We start from the raw sequence: 17,362 nt of genomic DNA on the forward strand, positions 1-17,362 counted from the left end.
AAAAAATCCTAAAGAACTTGCTGGTGTTGCTTTTCCAGATTTCTGGACATATCACTAAGCTTTCATAACGCAACAAGCATGTTATTGGATTGCTACGCACTCCAGTTATGAACCTATATGGCTGAAAATTGAAAAAGAATTATGGTCTCAATACTTACATCCACAACATAGTCCTTTCTGTGTACCGAAACACTTACAAGATAATTCTGTTATTGTTTCATCTCATAAATGCTTGATTGAACTAGATAAATATATGGAAACCCCTAGTAAGATCTCATTACATTCCATAATTTGGGGTAATCCCATTATTAAAATCAATAAATCATATATATTCTTGTTAACTTGGTATAACAAAGGCATATATTACATAGATCAATTATTATCCAGTGGAACACTGCATTCCTTTTCTTTATTGCAGAGTAAATATCTATTACCCTTTAATCAGTTTTTTGAGCATTGCCTTACCAGAAATGAAAATATTGAGACACTTTCTTCACAACAACCGACTATAATTTCCTTTGTTGAGAAATTATTTAGTACTGGTCATATGGCCTCTAATATATACACATTTTTGATATCAAAAGAATCGTCTTCAAAATCTGGCCTTATGCATTCATGGGAATTAGATCTGGAACACAAACTAACATCAGAACATTGGAAAGACTTCTGGAAATTTCTTGGACAACCAGTAACCTCAGCTAATATGATCCAGTTGCTTTTCTTTTTGCATCACAAAGCCATCTGGACTCCACAAAAACTAGCAGTTGCAGGTCTACTACCTCAAAATCTCTGTTGGTCATGTAAGACATATGCTAGAATTCTGAAACATCTTCTTTTTGAATGCAGTCTCACTCGTGCCTTTTGGAAAAAGACATGGAATATTATTTCCAAAATTCTACATATTCAACAACCAATCTCCTGGAAAATGATTATTTTTGGTTCTCTGGCATTGGACACCTCTCTAGATAAACATGACTCTAAATTGCTCAACATTTTATTAGCAGTTGCTGTAAAATCCATACTATCCAATTGGAAAGATAACTCTCTTTTATATATTCATTTCTGGTGGCAATCTGTTTTGCAACTTCATCAATTTGAAGTCTCAGTAATACATAAGAAAGATCTTTCTCCATTGGCACTTAAAGTATGGTCTAGTTTGGACGCCTATATGACCAATACTTAAATACTTACTTAACAGCTTTGATATATGTGTTGATATTTTCTAGACACTGTACTTGAAAGGTGATGACTTTCTTTATTCTCACATCCAGCAATTCACCTGACAAATTGTTTTTTGTACTGCTTGGTCTCATTGAATTCTTTATTTGAGTATTCTGTTGTAAACATTTTCTTTGTACTTTGTACTTTTCAAAGTTAATAAAAGATACTTGGACACAAAAAAATAAAATGGCTATCAGTTAGTTTCATATGTGGATTTCCACAGATTACTGCAGATCAAATGGCCAGCACTTCAGCAGTTACTGTACCATTGAACATTTCCTTTCTAAAATATACATAACAGCGCCAAGCCTGCATGCTTTTTACCGTTGCTGCCGGCCACCGTAACCCCGATGAGGTAAGTCAGGATGACTTTTAAAATTCAGAGGCAGGGGGCCTGGAACTGGAAGGAAGGGAAGGAGGGATGACAACCCTGGAACTGGGAGGGAGGGGGGACCCTGGAACTAGGAAGAAAGGAGGGGGAACCCTGGAACTGTGAGGGAGGCGAGAGGGAGGGGGGCCCTGGAACTGGGAGGGAGGGAGAGAGGGGGGACCCTGGAACTGGGAGGGAGGGGGGAACCTAGAATTGAGAGGGAGGGAGGGAGGGACGCTGGAACTTCCCTTAAAAACATTAATGGCAGAAGGTGATTACCTTGCTAGCGCCCGTTTCATTTAAATGAGAAACGGGCTTTTTTTACTAGTATTCTATAAGATGTGCGTGTAAGTGCTAGGCATGCCCCTGACCTACCAAGGTCCCTCACAGGCACACACCCCTTTTGCAGTTGCATGCTATAGAAATTGCACGCCCATTTTGTAGAATTCCAACTAAGGGAAGTTACATGTGTGACTGATAATTTGTGCCAATTAGCACCAATTAACACCAAGTATAAACAATAATTGGTTGCTAAAGCCAATCAGCATCTTATTATTCAATTAGGTTATGCGCGTAACTGACTGTATTTTGAGGAGTCAGATTTCATTATAGAATACTAGCATAACTCGCTATCAGCACAACTTACATTTAGGTGCCCACAGTTATACCAGACATACTCTTGATATAACTTCAGGCACCCAAATCGGGAAGGGCATATGTAAGTTGCATGCATAAATTTTTATTTATTTTATTTGTTACATTTGTATCCCACATTTTCCCACCTATTTGCAGGCTCAATGTGGCTTACATAGTACCGTAGAGGCGATCGCCAGTACCGGTTTGAGCAAATACAGAGTGAGGTTGTGATAGAGTAAAGGCCAAGGTGTGATAGACACATTGGGAATCGTAAGGAGGAAGAGTTAAATTCTGTCCAATTCTAGCTTTGGTTTCAACATGCCGCCGGGTTAAGGTATTTAAGTTGGATCATTAGGGTATGCCTTTTTGAACAAGCTAGTTTTTAGTAGTTTCCGGAAGTTTAGGTGGTCATATGTTGTTTTCAAGGCGCTTGGTAATGCATTCCATAGTTGTGTGCTTATATAGGAGAAGCTGGACGCATAGGTTGATTTGTATTTGAGACCTTTGCAGCTTGGGTGATGGAGATTTAGATATGTTCTTGTTGATCTAAATGTGTTTCTGGTTGGTAGGTCTATGAGGTCAGCCATGTATCTCGGGGCTTCTCCGTAGATGATTTTGTGAACCAGGGTGCAGATTTTGAACGCAATACGTTATTTGATTGGGAGACAGTGTAGTTTTTCTCCTAGTGGTTTGGCGCTTTCGAATCTCGTTTTTCCATATATAAGCCTGGCTGCTGTGTTTTGTGCTGTCTGGAGTTTCTTTATGATTTGTTCTTTGCATCCTGCATAGATTCCATTGCAGTAGTCCAAATGGCTTAGTACCATGGATTGTACCAAGTTACAGAATATTTCCCTCGGGGAAAAAAGGTTTCACTCGTTTGAGCTTCCACATTGATTGGAACATTTTCTTTGTTGTAGCTTTCACTTGACTCTCAAGTGTAAGGTTTCGATCGATTGTAACTCTGAGAATTTTCAGGCTGTCTGAGATAGGGAGGGTGTAGTCCAGAGTAGTTATGTTGGTGGGTTTGTTCGTGTTATATTGGGATGAGAGGATGAGACTGTGTGTTTTTTCTGTGTTAAGTTTTAGTTGAAATGCATTCGCCCATGAGGTCATGGTGTTCAGGCTGAGGTTGATTTCTTTGGTGATTTCTGATAGATCATGCTTGTAAGGGATGTAGATTGTGACATCATCTGCATATATAAAAGGCCTTGATTGGATAAGGACTTGGCTAGTGGGGTCATCATTAGATTGAAAAGGAGTGGTGATCCTTGAGGTACTCCACAGTCTGCTTTCCATGGTGATAATATCTTTGAATTTGACTTCACTTGGTATGTTCTAGTAGTGAGGAAACCCTTGATCCAGTTGAGTACACTTCCACCAATCCCAAAGTATTCTAGGATGCTTAGCAGTATATTGTGGTTTATCATGTCGAACGCACTAGACATGTTGAATTGTAGGAGTAGTACGCTTTTGCCAGTTGCAATTTCTTGTTTGAATTTGGGTAGGAGAGTAATTAGCACTGTTTTGGTGCTGTGGTTGGAACGAAATCCTGATTGTGATTTGTGCAGTATTGTGAATTTGTTTATGTAGTCAGCTAGTTGTTTGGTTACCATGCTTTCCATCAGTTTGACTACCAGTGGGATTGATGCCACTGGGCAGTAGTTGGTGATATAGTTTGTTTTTTTCTTGGAATCTTTTGGTATTGGGGTGAGTAGGATATTGCCATTTTCCTTAGGGAAGAGTCCATGTTGAAGCATGTAGTTTAGGTGGGATGTGAGGTCCAATATTCTGCCTATGAAATTTCTTGCCTCCTCTTTGCATTTACGCATTATGCCACTCACATGTGACCTTACATACAGTAATAGTGCTTAGGTATTTTGCTGTCACATGTGTAAATGTACACTTACCCACAACAGTGTCAGTATTCTGTACACTCATTCGCTCAAGTGGTGCTTAAATGTGGATGCCTTGTTACAGAATTGCCCTGCATGTCCTTTCTGCCATACCACAGTCTGAAAATCTTCTGTATGCCAAACTAAAAAACACTGCCAAGTTGTATATGCATAATTCCTACAGGGTATGTTAGCAATAAAGATTAATAAAAAGCAAAAAACAAAAACAAAACCTTTCTATTGGACTAGCAATACATTTTGGAGATAATGTTATAAAGTAATTTCCACACATATGTGGCCACATATGCACATAAATGGCCTCTTTTTTAAATAAAATGCTGTATTGGCATGTGAGGGAGTCAGTGGTATAGCAACAGGTGTCCCTAGGAACACTCCTTCACTGAGGTTGCAATTTAGCCACCTTACGGCAGGTGGTACTAAACCTGCCCTGCCAGAGATTGAGTCAAAGGGGCAGGGCTTAGGTCGGGAGGTGATTAAATGCCCTGCAGCACAGTGGATCAGAGAAGACCTGAGTGCGGAGAACTCCAAGGATGTGGCAATCAGGGCTACAGTACCTAGGAAGAGCCTAGGGAAGAAGAATGGCCTTAGCAGGGAGTACTACCCTGTAAGTGATAGAGCAGAAGAGGATTGAGGTAGGAAACATTTGTCTTACAACCTGATAAACAGTATGACTTGCGAAGTCAGGGCCAAGCGGTGCCCAGTGTGGATATTGAAACGGGAACAGTGGGAATTCCAGGAAGAGACAAGGTAGTTGGGTTGACTGGTGGAGGGGTGACCAAGTACATGACATGGGCCTAGAGAAGCAGGCCATGGAAGAGAGAGCTCGTGACTATAAGAAGTGACTTTGTACGTTTATTTATCTCTGACCTGCAGGGAGAAAAAGTTACACAATTCTCTGCATGTAAATAAATATTTTCCTGTCACCTTCAACCCCTGTGTGGCTGTGTTTTCTGAGGGTCTAGGCCTGTCCGCGGAGCTACGTTACCACATATGGAGGCAGTGGTGAGATCTAAGATTCTGCTTCAGATAAGCTGATTTCATGTACCTCCAGGGATTGGGGCCTCATTACAGCTGGGGGGGCGGGGGCGGGGGGAGGAGGAAAATTTTGGAAAAGCTAAAGAGATCAGCTGTGCCTTAGAGAGCTAGGTAAATATAAAGAGCTAGCAAGCGCTGGACAAGCAGTATTTTTTTTGGTAGGGTTTTGAAGATTGTTGCAGTGCTATAGTGCAACAAGTAAACTCTGGTTTGGAGTTAGCCAGAAGACTGACCAGGAGGGATCAGAAAAGTGCATAAGAGTGTGTTTGGTCTGTTATGCAAGCCACACCTAGCCAGGAAAGTTGACAAAGTAGAAGAAAACAAAGTTTAAGCAAATACCCTGGAAACTGTTCCCTTTTGGAAGGACAATGGAAAAGAGTGTGCTATAGCTGCAGAGTGAGCTATAAATGGCAGAGTGCTGAAAGTTGGGAGCTTTATTAAGGCACAGTGGGCACCTGGATGAAAGCACAGCTTGTGGAGGCACTGCAATAAACTGAGAAGCAGTTAATGGAGCAGAGGGCTCAGTGTGAAAGAGAAAGTGGGCCGCATCAATTGGGAAACCCAGTCCAGAACAGTGATTGGAGCTAGAGCTAGGAGTCCTGAAACAAGTCCAGCTCCTGAATGTACAGTGCACAAGAGGAAGTAAGAGACTCAAAGCTGTGGGCTGAAGATAGAAGCTACTGCATTGTAAACTGCAACTAGAGCAGTTGGAAATCCTGGAGCAAAGTAGTTGTTTCAAGACAGTACTCCAGCATATACTGGTGGGGGACCAGTGAGTGTGCCTTGAAGACTGAACAAAATAGGAGTGTGGGAGGAAACTTGGAGGCATATTTTCAAAGCACTTAGCCTCCCAAAGTTCCATAGAAACCTATGGAACTTAGCCTCCCAAAGTGCTTTGAAAATATGCCTCTTGGTGTCACAGCCGCTGCTGTGTCCTGCACTCCAGCTTTCCTTCTGGCCACAGAAGGCGTTGGAGCCAGCTCCATAGCCTTCACCGGGGTTGCACCAGGGTTGCAGCTGCAATGGAAGTGAATTTTAAAGAATGTTTTTCAACCCTGTCTTGAACGACTAGTGCACTCGGGGTCTGTATTAGAAGTAATTCTGTTTAAACATGATTGTTTAAGTGTTACCTTAAAGGATTGCTTTTCAATCCTGCTTTTGTCCGATAATGAACTCTGAAGTCTTGCCTTTGACCAAAAGTAACTTTTCTTGTAAATACAAAAACAACAGGCTGGAATGTTCTTGAAGCCAGCTTCTGCAGGGGGGGGGGGGGGGGGGGTGCAGGGTGTGCTTGAGGTTCAGGAGGAAAACCACCTGGCCAGTGTTTTTTGTTGTCTGAAACCGAGAGCATGTGACTGCATCTTCCTGTTCATTCTGGTAATTTCCCTCTGCTCTGAACTCTCTAGAGAGATCATTGGATCTGTTCCTGTGTTCAGACTTCAAGATCTCGCTGGACCTGGCTTCCCCAGCTGATGATAAGAGCCTGAAATTCCTGACCAGTGATGATTGTATGTATGTATTCTGTATTGCTTCCTTTCCTGGTCTAAAGAATTCTTTGCATGGCTTAGATGTAGAGACCAGTGATGTAATGATTGTTTACACAGTTAATCATTGTTTGCTTCTTTTCCTGGTCTAAGTAGAGACCAGTGATGTAATAATTGTTTATACAGCTAATCTTGTATATGTGCTAACCATTATATATATATATAAGTACTTGTGGTATAGCTTTCTTTTAGTTAGATGGTTTAATTAGTGTGTATAGCTCCTAATTGGACTCAATCAGCGTGTATATTTCTTAATCATTGAATAAAGACTGAAGCAATAATGATTTATACACTCTCCATTTGAATAAAGAGTTTCATTTACCCAATACGAATCCAAAAGAATCTGCATTATTTCATTCTTTGAGCAGTCTGTGGTAATTAGGTGAGCAGGCTGCAATACCGAGGCAAAACAGGAGCTGGTTCTTCGGTGTAGCAGGCTGCCTCTGGCACCCACCAGTCTTTCAGGCTGCTTTCTTGTAGGCCCTCCAGAGCCAGCAGATGCCAGCCTTCCTAGGTGCGCGCTCGATTGCAGGAATCCTTGTTTTCTAGGGCCCAAGGCAGAGGAAGGACAGGGCGCCCACTGATAACAGCATGTCATGCACATCCTTCTTCATCTGCAGCCACCAGTAGGCACGGGATATGAATTCCATTGTTCTACAAACTCCTGGGTGTCCAGCAACCTTGGAATCATGATCCTATCTTAACAGAGCACCCCAGAGTCACTTGGGCACCACAGTCTTCCTTTCCACTTAAGCACAAGAAGGGATATGTGGAACGTGTTATGGATCCGCAGAGTCGGGATAGCTTCAGCTGATAAGAGATAGGTCTAACTTGGCAAATAACAGCAGACTATCTTGAATGGTCCATGTTCATCCAATAGTCACGGTAAATATGTTTAGTAAGAAATAAATGACTAGAATACTGACATTTGTGTGCCTTTCTTCTGCCTAAAACTAGGCAACTACTTATATGTTATTTTATTGTATTTATCTATGTATTTGGATTTATTAACTCTATTCATGAAAAGATTCACCCAAACTAGTGTACAGCAGGTACAGCTTGACATAGAAGTTAACTATAAACAATTGTGAAATGATCAAACATAAGCATAAATATATTCAATGAGGTAAACGTAGATGGCAAATTGAATCCAAGAAGTAGGACTAACATGATATAGTATGACAAATATACACATTAAGCAGAGCAGTAGAACTGTGATATAATAGAAATATGATAAATGTAAGCAAAGTTCAAATGATACCATAATAAGCAACATAGGAAGAAATTAAGTTGGGGAGTCTGTTTATTAAAGCACATTTGCTGTTTAATGCAAGTTGAAACGTGCATTTAACAGTTAACAAGCAGCTCAGAAAATAGTTAATGCACAGTTAGGGCACATTAATTGGTGTGCTAAACACCTAACATAGGATTTCAGGTTGGGGTTGGGGAAGGGATGGAGTGTGAGCCTTGCACTTATTGCATGTGTTATTAATTGCACATTAACTTCTAACATGGCAGTTAGCATACACCTTCAGAAGTGTAGTTAACTTCATTCCTCATTTGTGGTCAAGCCATTAACATGTAGTAGAGACCACTGCCCCGCAGTCTAGCTGCACTGCCCCAAGTGCCAGGGATGCCCCTTGCAATTACTGCGGAGGTTTTGCACCCGTGACAGGTTAAGTTCTGCAGTTACCATTACATTACACTACATTCCTTGTATTCTGCAAATACCATTGTAGTTCTGTGCGGATGTGGATTACAGTCAGAGACTGGGCAAACCCTAGGAATTACAATGGCCATAACCAAAACAATCAAGAAAATAGATGTTATATATTTTTACAATAGGAAAGTCTGCACAATCTTCCTAAATAAGACATAGAGGGGCATTTTCGATATGACGTCTAAGTCTGACTTTGGATGTTTTATAAAAAATGTCCAAAATCTGAATAGAAAAGAAGGTCATTTAAAAAAAAACCAAACCCTGTCAATCTTTTCTGTTTTTCGAAATACTATTTTGAACAAGGTTGTGATTTGGACGTTTTGTTATTTGGTCTATTTAAAAAAGAAAAAAAAAAGTCCAAGTGCAAAACACACAGAATCAAAACATGATCCCAGATACACATCTCACCATTGCTCCCTTATTTTGTCTGCTGAGCCCCCCCAAACCCACCCAAAATCCACTACTCCCAACTGTACACTACTACAGTAGACCTTATGGGTGAAGGGGACACCTATATGTGGGTATAGTGGGTTTCTGGTGAGTTTTGGAAGGCTCACAATTTCCACCACAAGTGTGACAGGTAGAGGGAGATAGGGACCAGAGTCCTCCATGCCACGGTGCAATGCACTGACCACTACACTACTCCAGGGACCTGCATGCTGCTCTAATAGACCTGGCTATAACATCTGAACTGTCATAGAGGCTGGGAAGTCATATATTTATTCACATTTTTGGGGGGTGGGAGGGGGTCAGTGACCAGTGGTCATCTGGTCATATAGGGCACCCTTTTGTGCCTTATTCGCTATAAAAACAGGTCTAGTTCAAAACGTCTTAGTTTTAGTCCTGGATGGATTTGTTTTGTTCCATTACAGCTGTAAAATATCCAAGTCTTAGGAACACTCAAATCTCGTCCTTAACACACCCCCAACATGTCTCCTTGTGTTTTGAATGCACTTCTGATGGACCTCATAGAAAAACATCTAAAAATTTGTTTTGAAAATATTGATATGATGTTTTTTTTTTTTTTAGAAAAATGTCCAAATGCTGCTTTATGCCACTTTTTAGACAGTTTTCTCTTTCGAAAATGAGCTCTATAGTTACTCAACACTCCAGATATGGCAGTGAATTCCATATTTGTTTTGTTTGTTTGTTCCCCCATGCTATTAAATTGTAAACCGCTTAGATAGTCTGTATTGATTTTGCGGTATATCAAAATAAACTTGAACTTGAAAAGATGACCTTCTTTAGCTCTAACCTTTTTAGGATCTAAAAAATTCAAAAATATTTTATTTCGAAGCGAATAAGTACCGCTGTTGTTTGAAAAAGAAATGAAACCTAATATACATGATAGAGCTCTACTATATAGTATTTTAAATACCATCACACATAACTTGAACACCACTCTAGTTTCAACAGGTAACCAATGCAGCACCACAAACAGTGGTGCAATTCTGACATATTTATGAGTGGAAAACAATAAACGAGTTGCTGTGTTTTCTACCATTTGAAATTTTTTGAGTAGAAGATTGTGGCACCTTAGATACACAATATTGCAGTAGTCTAATTTAGAGAACAATAGGACCTGTACCACTTATCTGAACACAGACTGTTCAAGATATTGCCTGATTTTCCTCAGTTTTCTCAGTAACATAAACGATTGCTTAATCACTGAATGTACCTGTGTTTCCACTGATAAAATGCTGTCTACTTAGAACCCTAAGATTTTCAAGGATGAGTTAAACATATAATTACTGCTGGCTATCATGAGAATCTGATCATTCCAGATATCATCTGATGTGCCTAATAACAAAAGTTTAGAGGCCCTTTTACAAAGCGTAGGTAAGCCCAATGCGAGCTTACCACACGCTAACTCAGGACTACTGGTAGCCCAACGCGGCCGCAGGCAATAGTTCTAGCTCGACTGTGTGCTATTTCCAGCGTGCTGAATATATTTTTTTATAGCGCGGCGCTAACCCAGCGGTAATCGGGCATCGCCACGCACTGCCTGGTTTCTCTTGGGTTACAGTGGGAGCCCTTACCGCCACCCCAACCTCTCTTGTGGCCACACAGTAAGAGTTATCTTGCTGCATGGCTATGGTTTTTTTTTTTTGGGGGGGGGGGGCTTTTTACACACTGCAGTAAAAAGGGCCCTGGCGAATGGGAAAAACAGCCCCCGCCGCTACTGCAAGGCTCTTTCTCCCACAGCTTGGTGAAAGGACCTCTTAGTTTTCTCCCTATTCAACTTTAATAAATGTGATGTTACCCAATTATCTATTAAATTTAAACAGTTTTGCATTCTGAATGCTCTATCTTGTGTAGTTTGCGATACTAGAAGCAGAATTATAATATCGTCTGCCTAAATAAAGGTCCTGAAACCAGCTCTTTCTAGTTCCCATCCTAAGGGGCCCTTTTACTAAACTGTGCTAAAATGTGGCCTGTGGTAATTTTATCGCATGGCTTTCCCGCACACCCAGGCCACTTTTAGCGCAGCGGGGAAATGGCCACATTGTTCTTTTTGCCCTTAATGACCTCATTCTAATTTCCAAATTAGTGCGTGACCATTAGCGGGAGCCCTTACCTCCATCTATTTCGTAGACACTAGGGGCTCTCACACTAATCCCGCACTAATTAGTTGGTGCGCGACAATACCCCCGCGCTAATTGATAAATGCAGGGAATGCCTACTCTCCACCCATGAACACGCCCCCACGCTAAAAAATAAAACCTATTTTTAGTGTGGGATTGGCACACACCAGTGGGCAAACTACCACGGGATATCTCAGCCCCCCACGGCAGTGCTTTCTGGTGTACAGTAGGCATGCGCTAGTGCCTACCACCCGTTAAATAAAATGGCCCCTAAGTATTACATCAACACATTAAACAAAATAGGGGAAAGCATAAACTGTGGAATTTTAATGCAGGTTAGAAAGTGAGGGCTTTTTGTTTGAATCACATTGTGACATTTTCTTTCTCTTCAGTATAGCTAGGAATAGCAGATTCTTACCAAAGACCACAAATATAAGAACAAAAAGAACTGCAGCAATCAGGAGCAAAATCATAATCACAGCAGTGATGATGAGGATGGTGGTTATCCATCTCTTGAGATGACTCATTTGCATGGATGTGTGACCCAGCCTAAGGAGAGAAACAAACATTGCATATACCATAAGCAAATGTACATACATTTCTTTAATAGCACAGTGCAGAGAAGGTGGGAGACTTACAGTGAATATTTGTTAATTAATAGTGTAATTATTTTTCGGGGGAACATTAAATGATGATAATAATTGTACAAAACTGAAAATAATTTTATTTGTGTCATTTTACCTCTCACAAAGGGCTCAGTTCAAATTCACCAATTTGAGGCCATCAAGCAGGCATCTCGTCACTTTTCATGGAAAGACCCACATATAGGACATTTCCAATCACTGAGCGGGCTGAGTACAGTCTGCTGAGAGGGGAAGATCATGTCTGGCCCATTTGGTGATTTCAAATGATTGAAAGGGGAGTAACAAGGGCAGGTTTTCCAGGGATGTGTAAATAACCCTATCTTCTGTTTGCCCCCTTTCTCCAGGATCTGCCTCTTGAGGGTGTGGTCAGTGGGTAGATGGCAAGGTGAGGTGTGAGTGTGTGGTACCCTCTCTCCCACTCACACCCTCCCATACACCTTCTCTCCACTCACTCCATCCTTCTACCCCTTCCCTACTCTTGTCACTTTTTCTCTTACCCTCTCTCTTTCTCTTCTCTTCCCTCTCTTCCATTTCTTCTCACCCTCCCCTCTAATCTTCCCTGAAACAGAGTGCAGCCATACAAACTCTTCCCAGTCCTCTTACCCCAAGCATTAGCACACATGCCAGTCCTGTATCACCTATAAATCTATAGTCAATCCCTAATGTGGGGTAATCAGTAAAAGATTCCACGCTCTCCAATTGATTATAATAATAATAATAACAACCACTTTATACTTTTAATATTTTAAACAAAGGAAACACAAAGAGAATTTAGTATAGGCTGATCCTTCAGCCGAGCCTGTTTGTTAGTAAGGCTAGCCATAAAAACAGCTCACTATCATGCTCTATACATCATTAATACTCGTATGGTACACGTTTACTTTTAGACGGAACCATAGTGAGGAGAAGAAAAGAAATTAAGTTAAGTTATCCCCCTTGGTCCGTGGTTGCAGTAGTTTTTTCTAAGTCAACTGGTGCTCGCCATTTTGAAATATACTTTGGCATGTATTTACTTTTCTTTTTTATTTATTTATTCATTTATTCAAAATATTTATAAGAAACCTCTTATGTCAGAAAGTATCATCATAAATATACAATTTACCAAGGAAATTATCTACAAAAGTAAAATAATTCACTTTTTCAAAGGATTGATACTCAAGTCCATAATTCTAGGATCCAATATGTAGGAAATCAACTGGAGAAATAAACAAATGAAAATAAACATAGGATATCTCACATCACTAAGTGGAATTGCCTTATTCTTATCGCTTATCCTTTTTTGCCGAGGCTATAAGTGCCGAAACATGAGCAGGCTCCATGAAAACATATTTCTTCCCCCCCCCCCCCAGTCTTATTAAGCACTTGCAGGGGTATCTTAAAAAGAAGGTACCCCCCAAGTGCAGAACTTCCGGCTTGAGGAGTAAGAATTGTTTCCTCCGCTGTCTAGTCTCCTTAGAGACATCAGGAAATAAAAGGATTTTAAAGCCTAGAAAAGGCTTTTCTTTATTACGGAAAAACAAGCGGAAAATCCAATTCTTATCCGGCAATAATGCAACAGTCGCCACCAAAGTAGCGGCCGTTGCGAGTTCAGAGTCAGTGGTCTCGAGCAAAAGAGATATATCTATCGGCTTTTCAATTATCTGATTCGGTTCTTTCCCAGGAATATAATAAGCTGTAGTAAAAGGTGGAAGATTCTGTTTGGGAATATTCAAATTTTCACACAAGTAACATTTTAACATTTCAAGAGGAGCTACATTTTGTATTCTAGGAAAATTAACAAATCTCAAATTATAACTTTTATTGTAATTATCAAATAATTCAGTTCTTTTCCTTGTTTTAGGTTTGTAGGGACTTTCACTAAACCTTTCCATACTTTCAATTTTTGATATCCACATATTTGTGTGTTAATGTATTTTGTACTAAAAACTAGAAGTGTTTCAAAAATAAACAGTATTAATGATATATAAAGCATAATAGTGAGCTGTTCTACAGCTAGCCTCACTAACAAACAGGCTCGGCTGAAGGATCAGCCTATACTGAATTCTCCTTGTGTTTCCCTTCTTTTAAATATTAAAATATTAAAAATATAAAGTGGTTATTATTATTATAATCAATTGGAGAGTGTGGAATCTTTTACTGATTACCCTACATTAGGGATTGACTATAGATTTATAGTTGTAGCTGCTTTGTCTCTCCTTTTAGGGATTCTTTTATAGATAGTCCTGTATCACCAACAGCATAAGACATTAACATGCATCCCTGGTTCTGCAGTCCTGGAGCCAGGAGACAGATACCTGTGGCCATGATTCACTAAGAGCATGGAGTACCCTCGTCCCTCTGCCCCAGGGGCGTAGCCAGACAGCAGATTTTGGGTGGACCTAGGCAAGAAGTGGGTGGGCACCAAATGTTCTCTCCCCCACCCCCACACCAAAAAAATCTCAAATGGTGGGAAAATGCTTCTCTCCAGTCTCCACCTTGGTAGTCTGCAGCAGGCATGCGCTGAAAACTGAGCATGCGAAGGTGCCAGTATTGTGGAGAGCAGCATTTTCATTACCATGTGCTACTGTTGGATGGGCCTGAGCCCTAAGTGGGTGGGCCCCGGCCCACCCAAGCCCACCTGTGGCTACGCCACTGCTCTGCCCAAGACAGTGACAATGTACAGTTTGTGAGAGTGAAAGCTAAATTGTGATCACAGGGATTGGAGGTAGCTAGGCGGATTCACCTTTGGTTAGCATGGTTCAGCAATACCTGGCTATTTCCTAGCCTTTTCTATTTCACACCTTATTCCAGGGACCATTACCTTCCCAGCAAAAGCCAGAAGGATGCTTGGATGCCTAGGGAAAGGAATGGCCAGTAGGGAAAAGGAGAAGTTAGTGCCTCTGTACAAATCTCTGGTGAAACTTTTAAAAATGGTTCCACAGCCACTCCTGGGAACTAAAGACCAGTGTGCCTGACATCAATGCAGCACAAAATGGTAGAAACTATTATAAAGAACAAAGTTACTAAACATATATTGTAGCTAATCCTACAAAGCCTGCATCGATTTAGCCAAAAGAAGTCTTGCTAAAAATAATATGTGCATAAAAGTAAGCTAGTTGATATAGGGGCCTGTGTATGAAACTGCGATAAGACCTAGGCATTTGGGGGGGGGAGGGGTCCGGGTCTAGTTGCAAGAAGGGGAAGGCTTCTATTGGGGGGGGGTCTTGATCAGGGGGCTTATTTGGTAGGGGGTCTTGAATGGGGGGATTCTAGATCAAGAGATTACTGTTGGGGGACTTTATTGTGAAGAGGGGGTAATCTGAGGGGGGATTAGATCAGGGAGGAAGGATCAGATAGGAGTCTGCATTAGGGAGTTGGGTGATCATGGCCGCTGGTAGATTTTTTTTTTTCACAGTCAATGGACAGCTGCCCCGTTATTGGACTACCAGTAGCATGACTGCTCTTAATGTCTAATCTCTGCCCAGCTCTCATCCTGATGCTGCTTCAATGCATGTTATCCATGTACTGCAGGATTTTTACCACCAGGAAATTTTTACCACACAGTAGCTGGAATTATATGTTTGTAACAGTTTTCAAGCCTAGGAGTTAATATATTTATTTATACAATATTTATATTCTGCCCATCTACAAATCTAGGTGGCGAACAATCAAAACAGCCTGAAACACAAATATAAGGCATGTACACATTTTAATGTATTGTATATTTTTCTTGTAATTGAGTATTGATTGCTTGAGTTACATTCATATCTGTTTGAAAAATGACAGAGGCAGATGTCTCCTTGTAGACCAATTTATTGAGGCATGAGCTTTCCTCTCTGAGCACACCACCTGTACTCTCATCCATTCTCTCGTTACCTCTCGCATTGACTACTGCAACCTACTCCTCACTGGTCTCTCACTTAGCCACCTATCCCCCTTCAGTCCGTTCAGAACTCTGCTGCACGTCTTATATTCCGCCAGAACCGATACACTCATATCACCCCTCTCCTCAAGTCAATTCATTGGCTTCCGATCAGGTACCGCATTCAATTCAAGCTTCTGCTACTAACCTACAAATGTACTCAATCTGCAGCCCCTCCCTACCTCTCAACCCTCATCTCCCCTTACGTTCCTACCTGTAACCTCCGCTCTCAAGATAAATCCCTCCTTTCAGTACCCTTCTCCACCACTGCCAACTCCAGGCTCCGCCCTTTCTGCCTCGCCTCACCCCACGCGTGGAACAAACTCCCAAGCCCATACGCCAGGCCCCCTCCCTGCCCATCTTCAAATCTCTGCTTAAAGCCCACCTCTTCAATGTCGCTTTCAGCAACTAACGTCTACACCTCTACCCAGGAAAGCTAGACTGCCCCAACTTGACATTTCGTTCTTTAGATTGTAAGCTCCTTTGAGCAGGGACCGTCCTTCTTGGTTTATTTTGTACAGCGCTGCGTAACCCTAGTAGCGCTCTAGAAATGTTAAGTAGTAGTAGTAGTAGTAGTAGTATCTTTCAAGGACCAGAGTCCATTTTGTCAGATGTATCTAATGAAGTGGACTCTGGTCCTTGAAAGCTCATGTCTCAATAAGCTGGTTAGTCTATCAGGTACCACCTGCCTCTATCATTTTTGTTATACCAGACTAACACAGCTACCCCCCCCCCCCCCCCTCCAAAAAAAAGTGTTTTCCAATCACATCTGTTTGACTTGGAAGATGTTTTCGGCAGCCCTTCTAGAACAAGAAAGGCAAGCTATAAGTCAAAACAGAAATAGAAGAAACATTTTATCACAACAAAATGCTGCTACAAATTGTAAACATAAAGTGTTTAAATAATGGGGCACTCTTTAAGTAGATCCATGTTTAATTCTGTAGTATTCCATCAATAAAGACTGATAGAATTATGTTATGATTTTAATTAGTTTCTGGAATACTTAAGATTGAGATAGCATTATGGTTTAGTAGAGGGTTTTTATTTATTTTTAAAGTAATTTTTGTGAGGTTGGTTGAGTGTAGGATAGTGGGGGGGGGGGGGGGGGATTGTTATTAAACACCACTTAATTTTAACTAGCTCATGAGTGGTATATAATAGATTTTAATATTTGTAAAAAACCTTCTGTAACCAAGCTCCATCACAGGCACACCTGTAGCGCAGTCCGAAATCTCTGCTACTTTTCTCTGTACCATACTATAAATGAGAACCACAGCTTTCAAAATCCAAAAGACTAGAATTAACTTACCTTTGCAGGCGTGGGGGTTGTTTGCTCACTATTAGATCTTATGCTCAGTCTGTGCACAGCCTGTTCCACATTGATGCTTATAAAGAGCAGGGGATTTCAAGGGGCTGAAAGAGGTTTAAACAAACAAAACCAAAGGGAAAAAGAAACAGAATGTAAGGTGTTTCGCACAACCTGTCTGGCAAGTCTTGATAGCAGCTTTGTTTTGATGCTTTTTAATGCTAGCTGATCCTGAAGTTTGATACGAATAAAAAAAGAAAGGACTTCCTCCTTGTAACAGAAAAATAGTAAATACAGGCGGCTGAATAAAATATATCAAATTACAACACATATGTGTATTCAAGTGTGTGTTCTCACTTTTAGGACACACCATAGTAAGGATCAATCATCCAAAAATATAGAGGCAAAATCCAATAATAAAACAGAACATAGAAAAAGGACCAATCTTGGTTTCTTCATATAGTCAACTCTAAATGTGGGTAGGTTG

General features: G+C 40.9%; 1 protein-coding gene across 1 annotated transcript in view; it reads right to left on the bottom strand.

Annotated features, from left to right (window-relative positions):
• LOC115462482 (transmembrane protease serine 11C-like) overlaps nt 1-16,941 on the bottom strand; it is a 99,100-nt gene extending 82,159 nt beyond the window's left edge. Inside the window, exons 1-2 of the mRNA XM_030192477.1 lie at nt 16,879-16,941; nt 11,443-11,573 (exon numbers count right to left, since the gene is read on the bottom strand). Of these exons, the coding sequence (XP_030048337.1) occupies nt 11,443-11,557 (115 nt within the window). The 5' untranslated portion in view covers nt 11,558-11,573; nt 16,879-16,941. The remainder of the gene's footprint in view (nt 1-11,442; nt 11,574-16,878) is intronic.
• Between the last annotated feature and the right edge of the window lie 421 nt (nt 16,942-17,362).

The sequence above is a fragment of the Microcaecilia unicolor genome, chromosome 2 (genome assembly GCF_901765095.1).
Source record: "Microcaecilia unicolor chromosome 2, aMicUni1.1, whole genome shotgun sequence".
Taxonomy (NCBI): domain Eukaryota; kingdom Metazoa; phylum Chordata; class Amphibia; order Gymnophiona; family Siphonopidae; genus Microcaecilia; species Microcaecilia unicolor.